Source organism: Xenopus laevis, chromosome 3S (genome assembly GCF_017654675.1).
Source record: "Xenopus laevis strain J_2021 chromosome 3S, Xenopus_laevis_v10.1, whole genome shotgun sequence".
In the NCBI taxonomy this organism is placed as follows: Eukaryota; Metazoa; Chordata; class Amphibia; order Anura; family Pipidae; genus Xenopus; species Xenopus laevis.
In genome coordinates, this window is record NC_054376.1 from 13,669,077 (window position 1) to 13,683,188 (window position 14,112).

A 14,112-nucleotide genomic window follows, 5' to 3' on the forward strand; every position below is an offset into this window, starting at 1 on the left:
GTTTAAGAAAAAACATTGGTGGCCACAAGTTATTAAAAAAAAAAAAACATTTGGACAGGGCCCCTACAAATTATTAAAAAATATATATTTGGCCAGGGCCCCTACAAATTAAGCCAGGGAGCTCAGGTGCCAACATCATCAATTTCCTGTGCTCTGATTCGCCAGTGAAATGTTAGTCCCGGTAATCGCTGCATGGCGATTGGATAAAATAGAGGGGGGGTTCAAACTTCACCCATCCAATTCCCATGCGGCTTTACTGGGACTTACACTTCATGGCGAATCAGAGCAGAGGAAGCAAGATGCAGTCATCAGAGCTCCGGCCCTCCCTCCCTTTCCGAAATCTGCAGCTCACTGATGGAGGGGCAGCTCTGCAAGTGTGTGCAGCATGGTTGGGCCCCCCTTAACTCCCCAAATCATCCGGGACAGTAGTCCCCCCCTGATGGCGGCCCTGTATATATATATATATATATATATATATATATATATATATATATATATATATATATATATATATATTCCGTAGGGTGGCACACCGATTTGACCAACAACACTCGGGATTTTGGTGAAACAAGTAAAAAATTGGCTGTATATGCACTTAACAATACAAATTTTTTTACTTGTTTAACCAAAATCCCCAGTGTTGCTGGTCTTTTTGACTGCAAGGTTAATAGCAGATTATGTAGTTCGTCTAAATAAGCACCAAAAAAACTTGCAACTCGCCAAAAATTAACATGGAAACATTGGTGGCCAGGGCCCCTACAAGTTATTAAAAAAAAAATATTTGGCCAGGGCCCCTACAAATTAAAAATTAACATGGAAACGAACTGCTACGCTTGCATAATTAACGCCACTTAGAGCAATAAATATTTGCATCATCGCACTTTAGTAAACATGCGTGCGGAGTTAATTTTGTCGCCAGAATATTTGTAGCCATAATGGCCTATGGGTTATAGACAATTTATAGAACTTTAGAAGACGGACCCCAAAGTTAGAATCCATTCTCAGGTGGCACTCCTGCAGGGGTATCAAATAGCTGCTTATCCATTTTGGTTTGGCTATTGTCGTATAGGGGTCCTCGCTACTTTAGTGAAGCTGACCCCACATCCCCTACCCGAGCAGCTGAAGATGTAAACTGGCCAGCCGACAGATCAGTAGCCGGCTGTATTTAGCATCCACTACAAGAGAAGGATACTCACAAGTGCTGTAGGCTGGTTCACATTGCAATGACATGAGTTGGATCTTCTCCTCATCAATTTCCACACTCAGGTTGGAGATGTACTGCTTTACCTTCCTTGACATCTGGGCATCTTCATACAGCTTCTTAGCATTAAGGAAAGAACTTCTGCGAGCCCGTTTCTTGTGACCACCTCCTTGAACATCCAGCATGTTAGAGTTTGTGCTGCCTTGACTTAAGGACCTAAAATGCAGCAAAAAGTGTCCTTATAATCTCACTGTCCATAAGCAAACTAAGCTCTTGTGAGCAGGTGCCTTAAAAAAGGAAACTCATATTTAAACACACGTTTTAATGGACATTTCATGAATAATATATTTTTCTAATAATCTGTGCCACATAATAAACACTGTCACTGTAAGCAGTAATGTCTGTGACATCAGCCGATAAATAGAAAGAGGCATGCGTTTTACTCTTACGCTTCAACTGGTTAAAGTTAGAACATATCTTTCCTGTTAGTGTTCACTGAGTGAGCAAGCATAACATGAACAAATTGGTAGCAAGGGGGGAAAAATGCAACAGAAAAATATTTTACAACCTATAGTTCAGCTAGAATACCTCTAGAAATTTCAGAAATAATTGTCATTTAAGCTGAAAAAAAAAAACCATGTCTAGTGAGTTCAATTTTTTTTCTGATGGAGCCGGTCAAACTGCCAGTAGATTAAAAGGAAGGTGAAAACCCCATCTGAAGCCTCTCCACTTTGCGTCATAGGGGGAAAAAATTCCTTCCTGATTCCAAGATGGATCAACTTGTACTATGAGCTATCTTCCATAACGCTGTATTGCCTTACTTGCTAAAAAGCCATCCAACCCCTTCTTAAAGGAGAAGGAAAGCTACGGAGGCATTTTATTGCCAATAGATTAGCTGCAATAGTGCAAGCTAGAATGCTATATTTATTCTGTAGAATGTTTTACCATACCTGAGTAAAAAGCTCTAGAAACTCTCTGTTTGTTTAGCATAGGAGCTGCAGTATTAATGTGGTATGACATCACTTCCTGCCTGAGTCTCTCCCTGCTCTGGGCTTAGATAACAGTAGAGAAGGGAGGGGCGGGGGGAAGAGGAGCAAACTGAGCATGCTCTTGCCCAGGGCAATGAGGTTTAAGCTGAAGGCAGGAAGTCTGATACAGAAGCCCATGTGTACACAATAGAAGGAACGAAATGCTGTGTTTCTTTTGACAGGGGACTCAGAGCAGCACTACTTTGGGGGTTTACTGGTATATTTAGATGGCCCTTTCTGATAAGGCTTACTTAGTTTTAACCTTTCCTTCTCCTTTAAAGCTATCTAAAGTATCAGCCTGTACCACTGATTCAGGGAGAGAATTCAGCATATTCACAGGTCTCACTGTAAAAAGCCTATTGTGCAACTTTAGAGGGAACCTCCTTTTGTCTTATCTCAGTGTATCTGGTTGTTTCTGCTGGATCACCTGGCGAATAAAGTGTTAGTTAAGAGAGTTATTGTCCTCTTATTTATAAGTATTTTTTCATATCTCCCCATAAGAGCCTCTTCTCCAGAGTAACAGTTCCAGCATGGCCAGTCTTTCCTCATAACAGAGACTTTCCACACCATTATCCAGCTTAGCCGATCTTCTTTTAGCTTGCTCCACTATAACTTACTCTTTGACTCGGCACATTCAACATGGGAAAGAATCAGCCTCTGCCCTAGCAAACACACCCCTTTTAATACAGGACCAAACCTGGTTGGCCCATCCTGCTGTTGAAGGACATTGCTACAGCCAAGTGTTTCCTATCTGTCCAGCTTAACCCTACTCCAAAGCAGAGAATACAGTATTTATCCATGTTTAAAAAACATTAGCAAGACCAAGAGACATCAGTTTAGAAAGTCATTTAATTGGCACTGTATCACATAGGGCAGATTTATCAAGGGTCGAAGTGAAAATTCGAAGTAAAAAATTTCGAGGTATCTTTTGTGTACTTAGACTAGGCAATAGTCCAAATTCGATGAAAATTTGCCTAATTGCGGTTTTAGCCTATGGGGGACCTCCTAGAACCTATTTGGAGTCAATTGGTGAGACTTTTTTTCTGAATACGATCTTACTTTCGATTCGAACGATGGAATACAGCCTATTCACCCACAGAAAAAAAAACTTTCATTACTTCAAAATTCAACCCTTGATAAATCTGTCCCATAATGTATAATTTTGGAGTTGCAGCAGACTTGGATTTTTACCACTTTTCAAGTTCCCACTTACATCATTCTAAAGCTTTACTAAAGAATTAGGCTAGAAATTATATATATATATATATACACACACACACACACACCTAGTACCAGCCCAATGCAACCACAGCCCTTTAGCAGCGAAGATCTGTCTCTCCAAAGATGCCCCAGTAGCTCCCCATCTTCTTTTCTGTTGATTCACTGCACATGCTCTGTGCTGCTGTCACTTACTGAGCTTAGGGACCCACTCACAATATACATTACACAGAGAATAGAAATGTCAATATAAGGCTGAGTGAGAATTCACAATGACTATTGTTGCTAGTGTGCATTACGTAGCAAGACTTCCTGGGTAATAAAGATACAGTAAAATAAACAGGGACAATGATGTCAAAGAGTAGTTCACTTTAAGTTAAGGATAAGTACGTTATAGAGGACCTTTAAATGGTTCCAATGGTTTAATTTTTTTGATACTCTGTGTTTCCACATCTGCAACATTCCAGTTTGCAATTGCTATCTGCGTTGTTGTCACTAACCACAGCAGCCAAAAATCTACTGCTCTGCAAAGGCTACAATTTTCTTGTCACTTTTCTTTACAGGTATGGGTTCCGTTATGCGGAAAACCGATCCAGAAAGATAAAATATGGGAAGGCCGTCTCCCGTAGACTCCATTTTAATCAAATAATTCAGATTTTTAAAAATAATTTCCTATTTCTCTGTAATAATAAAACAGAACTTTGTACTATATCACAACTAAGATATTATTAATTCTAAATTGAGACAGTACAGCCCTATCGGATTTAATTCATGTTCATTTAATATGTTAGTTGACTTCAAGTATGGAGATCCAAATTATGGAAAGATATCCAAACCCAAGTACCCAGCATTCTGGATAACTGGCCCCACACCTGTACTTAGACTTCAGAGCGAATTAGGCTGTTTCGCCGCCGGCAAATAAATTCGCAAATTTGCCTCGAAAATAAATTGACGTTGGCGACGGTTTAGACGCCTGCGTCAAAGTTTTTTTTGACGCCAGCGACTGTTCCACCACCCATATAGACCCTTTGATGCTGGCAAATTGTTGCTGGCATCAAAATTGCTGTTTCGAGAATTTTTCACAAGTTTTGCGAATTTCTCAGGAAAATTTGCGAAACTCTTGGTGAAGCGAAATGGGACAAATCGTCCCATCACTAGTCAGAGCGTCTACTATACATCTTCTACTCTATCACTGAACAAGTGCCTGGTCACTCAGGTATATCGGGCCCTAGCGATCAGCTACTGAAATTCAAAGCCGATGAACAAAAAAAAAAATAATCAGAAAAAAAATAATAGTTTCACAAATATTTTTAGCTGTACTTCTATTCCCATCACAGCTTGACTAAGGAAATAGTTTAGCAGAGATCAGCTTTGATCCAGCCCAGTGTTTCAATTCTCACAGTACTTTTGTGGCCTCTAAAAGGGGACGTTTGTGAGTTGTTGTAAAAAGTGGATTCTTGGCTGAAGGATACTACGGCTACATTGCTACTATTGTAACTAGAGCCAGCAGTTTACACAAATGTACTGCATTCATTAGCGATAACATTTTCAAATATCTTTGAAAGGGGTGATGAGCTTTTAGTATGTTATAGAATGGCTATTGCTAAGCAACTTTTCAATTAGTCTTCATTATTTATTTTCTATAGTTTTTTTTTAATGATTTGCCTTCTTCTGCTGACTCTTTCTAGCTTTTAAATGGGGGTCACTGACTATAAATGCATGGTTATTGCTATTTTTTATTTCTCATATTTCGATTCAGGCCCGATCCTATTGATATTTCAGTCTCTTATTGAAATCAGGGCCTGGTTGCTAGGGTAATTTGGACCCTAGCAACCAGATTGTTAACATTGCAAAATTGAAAACTGCTGAATAAAAAGCTGAATAACTTAAAAAGCACAAACAAAAAAATGAAAACCAATTGCAAATTGTCCCTGAATATCACTCTCTACATCATACTAAGGGGCAAATTTATCATGGGTCGAATTTCGAAGTAACGGGAGAAATTTAATATTTTTTTAATTTAAATTTTGAAGTTATGGGAATTCAAAAAAACTCCCATTACTTCGAATTTCGACCTTTGATAAATTTATCAAAAAAAATCAAAGTTTTTTTTTTTTTTGGCCGAATAGATCCGTTTTCGATCAAATAGGTCAGTTTTCGATGAAATTCGAATCGTATGAATCGAAGTAACAGCGCATTTGATCAAATTCAATTGGAAGTTTTTCCAAAAAACCAACCGATATTTATTAAAGAAATCAACGTTTTTTCTGCGGGTGAATAGGCTGTATTCGATAGTTCGAATCGAAGTAAGATCGTATTCACTCGAATTCGATTCAAAGTATTTTCAGAAAAAAGTCCACCAATTGACACCAAATAGGTTCTAGGAGGTCCCCCATAGGTTAAAACCGCAATTCGGCAGGTTTTAGATGGCGAATGGTCAAAGTCAAATTTTTAAAGCAAATGATAAATTTCAAATCAAATTTGGACTATTCCCTAGTCAAAGTACACAAAAATTGGCTCGAAATTAAAAAATTTTATATTCGAATTTTCACTTCGGCCTTTGATAAATCTGCCCCTAAAAGTCAGCTCAAAGGCAAACAAACCCCTTAAACAGCCTTTAAGCACAGTGCTCTAAATAAGAGTATAATAATTATCTTGTATCTGAACCTCCCCAAGTACTGCATGTGTCTCTCCGGTTATTTCCTTTTGATTTGCCAACAGAAACCAAGGCCACAGAATAAGTTGGAGACATACAAACCAATACTGCAGAGAAAAGCCGTTTACTCTCTGGAATGATATAGGTAACATATTTTCTGACGTTTGCCCGTATGAAACGTCGTTATAATGTAAGTAGGGAATGTTAATATCACACATGCTGCTTTTCAGATGCATGCAGGATGCATTGAGTTAGGAGCACAGAACGAGCTTGATTCCTTGCATTGATTTCAGTACTTACCCTAAACTTCTCCACCTCTTCTTCCTGCAAGCAAGAGCCACACACATTGAAGCATGGATTTGAACAGGGAAGCACAGGAAGAAAGCACAGTTATGAATTAGACAAAGATGGAAACAGAGAATAAAAATCCACGACAAACATGTGACACAATGATCTCAGATGGATTGCTGGGAGTCGCTGCCTTTTTCACCAATGTATCCTCAAGTGGATTCTCCCCGGCTGCTCTGAGCACCCAGTTTGCAGAATGTGCACATAAAATATAAAATGTTAATTTATTTTGCACATATCTGCTTACGCTGACTGCTTACATGAAGTAGCAGGGACATGGCTATACTATTTAGCAAGGATCCCCAACCTTTTTAACCCGTGAGACACATTCAAATGTAAGAAGGGTTGAGGAGCAACATAAGCATGAAAATAGTTGCAGAGGATGCCAACGAAGGGCTGTGATTGGCTATTTAGTAGCCCCTATATGGACTGACAGTTTATAAGAAGCTCTATTTGGCAATACAACTGGTTTTTTTGCAACTTAAACTTGCCTCCAAGCCTGGAATTCAAAATTAAGCACCTGCTTTGAAGCCACTTGGAGCAACGTCCAAGGGGTTGGGAAGCAACATATTGCTCACAAGCTACTGGTTGGGGATCACTGCTGTATAGCAATGCAGCGCTTGTTGATAAAGCCACTATTCCCAGTGAATGTGTGCTAAAGGGGAGTTTCACCTTTACGTTTTGTGCACCTAAGGGGCCTGAAAATATTTTCCCTCACCAAAGGTGGGCGTAATAGAGGAGGAAAAATGTTCTTGGCGTGCCAAGTAACTGCTGTGATTGGCCATTTAGTAGCCCCTATGTGGATTGTCAACCTACATTAAGGCTCTGTTTGGCAGTGCACCTGGTTTTGAAACCAAAATTTGCCTCCAAGCCTGGAATTCAAAAATAAGCTCCTGCTTTGAGGCCACTGGGAGCAACATCCAAGGGGTTGGAGAGCAACATGTTGCTCACAAACTACTGGTTGGGGATCACTGCTCTACATCATACTACAAGTAAATCTAAAGGTGAACAACCCCTTTAATAATGAACACATTTGAGCTTTAATTATGAACACATCTGAATGCTTAAAAAAAAAAAAAAAAAAAAAGCAGGGAAGTTGGAATGGTAACTAACAAATCAGTGAAACAAGTAAAGGGGTTTCCTGGCAATTTTTTAATCAAATAAAATAATTTTTGCCCGACAACAGCTCTAACTTTGTGGTCTAATGCACTAAAGAGGCATTTTAAGGGTTGATGAAGTCTTCCCTATTGAGAGATGAAAGCAGCAGCCTAACTTTCAACACTCCCTAGGTTTTAGGCCTAAAAGCTCAGATCTCGGACCAACTGAAAATAGGGTATTTAGTACAGTATCCATTGAATAAGATGTTTTAGCTGTGTGTACAGTAAACTATAAAGAGAGAGAGAGAGAGAGAGAGAGAGAGAGAGAGAGAGAGAGAGAGAGAGAGAGAGAGAGAGAGAGAGAGAGAGAGAGAGGTGTTCTATATTTGGAGTTTTAATAATTTTATGGAGAACCTACGTAAAACACTGGTTTAGGCTAACAAAGTAAAAAAGGCAGCATTATTATGCAAAACATACAATGTCTTGGCAAATCCTCTTTTTTTACAGGAATAAAAATCCTACTGAAATTGTGCATGTGCCATGGTTATCTGATTTGATACCAAAACATTGAAACAAAGCTTTTCGTATAGATTTTTACCTTTTGTATAGATTATTTCCGGGATAGAAAAAAGAATTGAGAAGATACAGAGAGTGACCAGGATTTTGAGAGCCCTGCTCTGAGTGCTTTTCAGCTTGGCTTGAGTCCCTGCTTAGTGATGTCATGGGGCAGGGGGAATGGGTGGACTGGTGATGTCACTGGGGCAGGGAATGGGCGGTATATGACATCAGTGCGGGGAAAAGGGCATATTGGGAAATGTTAAGCTGTAGGAGATGAGAGAGACTTTTTATAGCGAACCGTATTATGGAAAGAGGAGAAGATTGGCGTCTACAAATGTACTGGCAGCTTTATTGCCAGTAAATTAGAAATACTGGCTCCGGCTCTAGGTGGTATTTTTCTGTCTAAGTCGGTCAAATACTGGCAGGGTGGCAACCTTATGAACAGCCCCAGTTATGTGATTATAATCACCGAGGGTCCCTAACACAAGGCAACTTCCAGAGATCTATCCTTTTCTTCTCCATTAACAAGAAGCACAGAAAAAAAAAGTTGCAAATCTTTGACCAGAAATTGGTGGCTTGAGGAGAGGTCCACCATACATGCCCTGCAGTCCCTAAACTGGGATGCCATTAGAAGAAACAATTTCCATTAGCCGCTGGGACAATTTTTGTCCCCTATGGGTGACATGGCCTTGGAACACAGTCCTGACCACTTTTCACCTTTCAATCGCCATTTTTTAGCTGCAGGTTCTTCATCCCCATGGTGCCTATGACCCACAATCTAGGCAAGAGAAATATCTTGACCTCGACAAATCCATCTCTGGTCCAGTGTTTGTTATTGTTCTATGCTTTCCTTTTAATAAACAAGGATGGAAAGACACCAACAAGCAAACGATATTAAGTTTGCAAAAGAATGCCTGGATGTTCCACCCTGCATTTTGGACAAAGTTCTGTGCACTTGTAAAGGCAAAAGTTGATCTCAGTGTTGGAAACGGGTGCGGGGAGTTGCCCGGATGAGCCCAGAGGCTTGCATTAGGAAACAAAAACCCTTATTTCCCCTTTATGGTGGTGAGAAGTGACATCCATGACAATTAATATAAACACATTTCAGTTTGGGGTCTTTAAATGTGACAATGCTATGATCCTATGAATACTGGAAATCAATCTTTATTTAAGATGTTTTCTCTTAGTATCTAAGAGATAAGATCCTGTAAAGTGCAAGGAGATGATTTTTACAAATCATAGAATTTTTCAAACCACAGAATTTTTAAATGTAGTAGTTTGGAGTAGAAAGACACATTTAACAATTTTGGATTCCTAATAATGCATTTTTGCCAAATATACATATATTTTTTCCGAGATTAAACATGTAGTACCTGTACCACTTTTTTGCATCGCAGTCTATAATATGCCGCTTTTAACTTCAATGATATCTCAAGTAGTTGTACTACACTGCTGTGAAGTTCTAATGAGCAATGTTCATAAAACTGTTCATATATAGTATTAGCACGCTTGGGTATTGTGCTTTCCAAATTAGTTGTAGAGGTATGAGATGTGTTATCTGGAAACCTATTGTCCAGAAAGCTATGAATTACAGGAAGGTTATATCCCATAGAAACCATTTTATCCAAATAACGCACATTTTTAAATATTATTTCATTTTTCTCTGTAACAATAAAACAGTACCACGTACTCCATCCAAACTAAGATATAGTATATTTCTTATTTGAAGCAAAATTAGCCTATTGGGCTTACTTTATACTTAAATGATTTTCTAGTAAACTTTAAGGTACAAAAATCCAAATTATGAAAAGATCCCTTATACAGAAAACTCCAGGTCCCAAGCATTCTGGATAACAGGTCCCACACCTGTACTTACAAAAGTAGACCTATCAGCAAAAAAAAAAACAACAACATGACCTATAGGAAAATTTTAATGTATAATAATAATAATAATATAGAATATTTTGAAGGGAAGTTTAAAGTATCAGTTTGAATTTTGTTGAATAAATAATATATATATATATTATTAATTAATTAATTAATTAATTAATTAAGCAATTTCCATCCCTGCCCATAATTTGCATATGCAAATTAGGATTCGGTTCGGCCAGGCGGAGTGATTCGGCTGAATCCGAATCCTGCTGAAAAAGGCTGAATCCCGAACTGAATCCTGGATTCGGTGCATCACTAATATATATATATAAACCAAATGTAGTTCCCAGGAAAAACTCCAACATGATGAATTACTTGGCAGCTTGCAATTATGGAAAATCAGGTGGCAGAAAAATGTTAATGTGTTCAGTATTGACATATTGCCTAGTGTTATCACAGAGAAATACCTAAAGGTATTTGATAAAATTATAGTAGCAGCAGATTTGGGATCCTTTATCCAGAAAGCGGTTATCCAGAAAGCTCAGAATTACGAGAAGGCCATCTACCATAGAGTCCACTTTAATCAAATAATTCAAATCTTCACAAATTTTTAGAATTCTGCCTAGGAAAAACTGCCTTTATACTAATACCACCCTATAGCTATAACAGCAGAGGGTATATAGTAGCAAACAAGGCAATCAGTGGAAACAGGACTTTTATCCACATGAATACAGTGAAGTTTTTATTTAGTAGTCCAATATATAGGTTATCATTTTAATATATAATCATGAACAGCCATAGCTATGAATGATGCGACTTTGTGTAGGTATTTGGATTCTCCAGAATGCAAAGCCTTTGTCCCAAATACAAAAACCAAATTCAGACCCAGATTTGTATAAGCAAACTGCACAACATTCCCAAACAATAAATGCCTTAAATATGTCACCATCCATTATTGTCCATTGCTTTAGGGTCAGGCCACACAGGGCATTTTGGGGAGATTTGGTCGCCTGGTGAATAATATCCTAGTTTTTGTGGCAACCAATGTCTCCAAACGCCTTCCCTGAATCTGTGCCGGCAAAAATGAAAAAACGCTGGCGCTAATCACATGCGGCGGTTCAGAAGGGCGACTTCGGAAAAAACCGCAGCGTGTGATTAGCGCCGGCGTTTACAACACTATTATTATAGAGTACTCAAAGCTAAAGTCAAATTGTCCATACACACCCAAATATGGTCAGAGTTTTGCAAAGTTCTGTCTGACCATCTGGACAGTGGGTCCAATCAGAATACAGATAACGAGACATGTTTATAAACATTATTTACAGATGCAACATTTCACGGTGTATTGGCAAATGAGGAAGACATTTCCCATGGGCAGTTCTATTAGGCTGAATGAACAATGGGACAATATGAAATATGGCATCTGTCCAATTGGCTCAGGGGTGCTTGGTTGAACACTGCGAATGTGTATAATAAACGGATCCGCATACACACACATTAATGTAGTCGGAGAATATCCCCTTTTATTCAGCCACCAAACATCAACGTTTCGGGGGGGGGGGAACACCCACCCTTCATCAGCCTGAAGGGTGGGTGTTCTGGGTGTTCCCCCCCCCCCCGAAACGTTGATGTTTGGTGGCTGAATAAAAGGGGATATTCCCCGACTGCATTAATAAGTGTGTGTGCGGATCCGTTTCTTATACACATTGGTTGCCCGGCCGGGTCAACGGAAGGAACGCACCACCAACTGCAGGATTGGTGAACTACAGGTGTGCGGTAGGAGAATTATATTGTAATTTGGTTGAATACTGCACCATAGTGTCAGCAAGTGCATGGCAACGGTTATGCTGGAAACGGAAACAGGGTGGGGAAATATGTAACAGTAAAGGGAGTATAGATTATGCCTTTTTGAATTTTCTTACCTTTGCCTAAACATAACTGCTGGATCCATATTAGCAGAAGTCATGCGGACAACATGTCGGATCTCTTTGGCAATCATTCGCAGCTTCTCAAAATTTACTAGCCCGTCAACCTTTGAATCATTTCCTAAGAAAACCACCCAAAAAAAAGATTATTAGATTGTTATCACGTCGACAGGTACACAAACTTGTTAACCAATTAAAAACTAAAGATAATTTGGATGAAAATGTTAGGCACCCCAGGTGATTGTATTGACTTACCTGAAACCACGGGTCGGTGCTCCTATCAGCAGAAAACTGCACTGGCCAGGGGTTATACCAATGAGCATATGGAGCAATCCTCTTTCGGTTTCTTCTTTCTTCAAATTTCCCGGGGCAAATGCATACGCAGTTAACCAAAATAGCCGACTTTTTAGTTAAAGTTCGACTTTTTGTTCTAATGCGCATGTGCAGCCACATGAAGACGGAAGAAGATCGCTCCGTGGTGCTCACTGCTATAACCCTGGGCCGGTGCAGTTTTCTGCTGATAGGAGCACAGGTCCAGGGTTTCAGGTAAGTCAATACAATCACTTGGGGGTACCTAACATTTGGTACCCCCATGTGCACCAAGCCTTTCCTTCTCCTTTAATGATGAACAGTGCCCATTAAATGGGTGGTTCACCTTTGAGTCAACTTTTAGTATGCTATAGAATGGCTAGTTCTAAGCAACTCTTCTATTGGTCTTCATTATTTAATAAATAATGCTGTGTAAGGCTACAAATACATTGATATTAATACTTTTTATTATTCATCTTTCTCTTCTGGGTCTCTCCCATTTATATGCCAGTCTCTTATTCAAATCAATGCATGATTACTAGGGTAATGTGCACCCTAGCAACCAGATTGCTGACAATGCAATACTGGAGAGCTGCTGAATAAAAAGCTAAATAACCAAAAATAATAAAAAAAACTAAAATCCATTGCAGATTGTGTCAGATTATCACTCTCTACATTATACTAAAAATTAACTCAAAGGTGAACAACCCCAAAATCAAGAAAGGCCAAGAGATTGACATATTGCTAATGTGATGCCATTATTCAAAATGGATCTCATTCTCACCCTGAAAACTATTGTCAAGCCTTTGTAAGGGGGTAATAGATTAAATTGCAAATCACACTTATATGAGTTTAGTGCTAGCAAAAAACTAATTATGTGCAACAGAATTTCCCAAACAAATTGTCAGTGCTTTGGACCCAAGGAAGCAAACTTTTATTTAAAGCAGGAGAAACTATTCTTCAAAGTGAACAACAGGAGAGGTCCTTAATGAAAATCATGTTGATTGATTTATAATGAGGAAAGTAAGATGCTGGACAGTGGGGGAGCAGTAAATGTGATCTATTTGGATTTTGCCAAATTGTTTGATACCGTGCCCCACAAACGACTGCTTTCTAAACTAAGGTCTGTTGGGCTTAATGAAGTCGTTTGCACATGGATAGGAAACTGGCTACAGGATCAGGTAAAGAGGGTGGTTGTTAATGGTACATTCTTTGCTTGGAGTAAGGTTCTTAGTGGGGTCCCTCAGGGCTCGGTATTGGGTCCACTTTAATTTAACTTGTTCATTAATGACTTAAGGGAGGGTATTGTAAGTAATGTATCAGTGTTTGCAGATGACACAAAATTATCCAGCCCAATTAATTCCATCCAGGATGTGGCACTTGCAACATGATCTTGACAAACTGGTAATCTGGGCAGCTAAGTGGCAAATGAGATTCAATGTTGATAAATGTAAAGTCATGCACCTGGGATGTAACAATATCCACTTATACCCTTAATGGGACTGCACTAGGCAAATCCATTATGGAAAAGGACCTTAAAATCCTTGTGGATGATAAACTTGGCTGTAGCAAGCAATGCCAGTCAGCAGCATCAAGGGCAAATAAAGTCTTGAGCTGTATTAAAAGGGGCATTGATTCACGGGAATAGGGGGTCTTTCTTCCACTGTATAGAGTACTGGTAAGGCCCATCTAGAATATGCCGTACAGTTTTGGTCTCCAGTGCTCAAACATGACATTATTGAATTAGAGAGGGTACAGAGAAGGGCAACTAAACTGGTAAAAGGTATAGAAAACCTTAGCTATGAGGAAAGACTGGCCAAGTTGGGGTTGTTCACGCTGGAGAAGAGGATTAAGCGGTTATATGATAACTATGTATAAATATATAAGGGGATCATATAAT

At 39.1% G+C, this 14,112-nt stretch overlaps 1 protein-coding gene across 11 annotated transcripts in view; it reads right to left on the reverse strand.

Annotated features, from left to right (window-relative positions):
- The window catches only part of LOC108712621 (rap guanine nucleotide exchange factor 6), a 136,797-nt gene that overhangs the window by 26,808 nt on the left and 95,877 nt on the right, over positions 1-14,112 (reverse strand). For 8 of the 11 annotated variants that reach the window (XM_041588015.1, XM_018254917.2, XM_041588018.1 and 5 more), the window contains 3 exons: positions 11,901-12,024; positions 6,404-6,427; positions 1,197-1,417 (listed from right to left, as the gene is read on the reverse strand). In XM_041588015.1, the coding sequence (XP_041443949.1) occupies positions 1,197-1,417; positions 6,404-6,427; positions 11,901-12,024 (369 nt within the window). The remainder of the gene's footprint in view (positions 1-1,196; positions 1,418-6,403; positions 6,428-11,900; positions 12,025-14,112) is intronic. The other 3 variants (XM_018254920.2, XM_018254922.2, XM_018254923.2) reach the window with 1 other exon arrangement.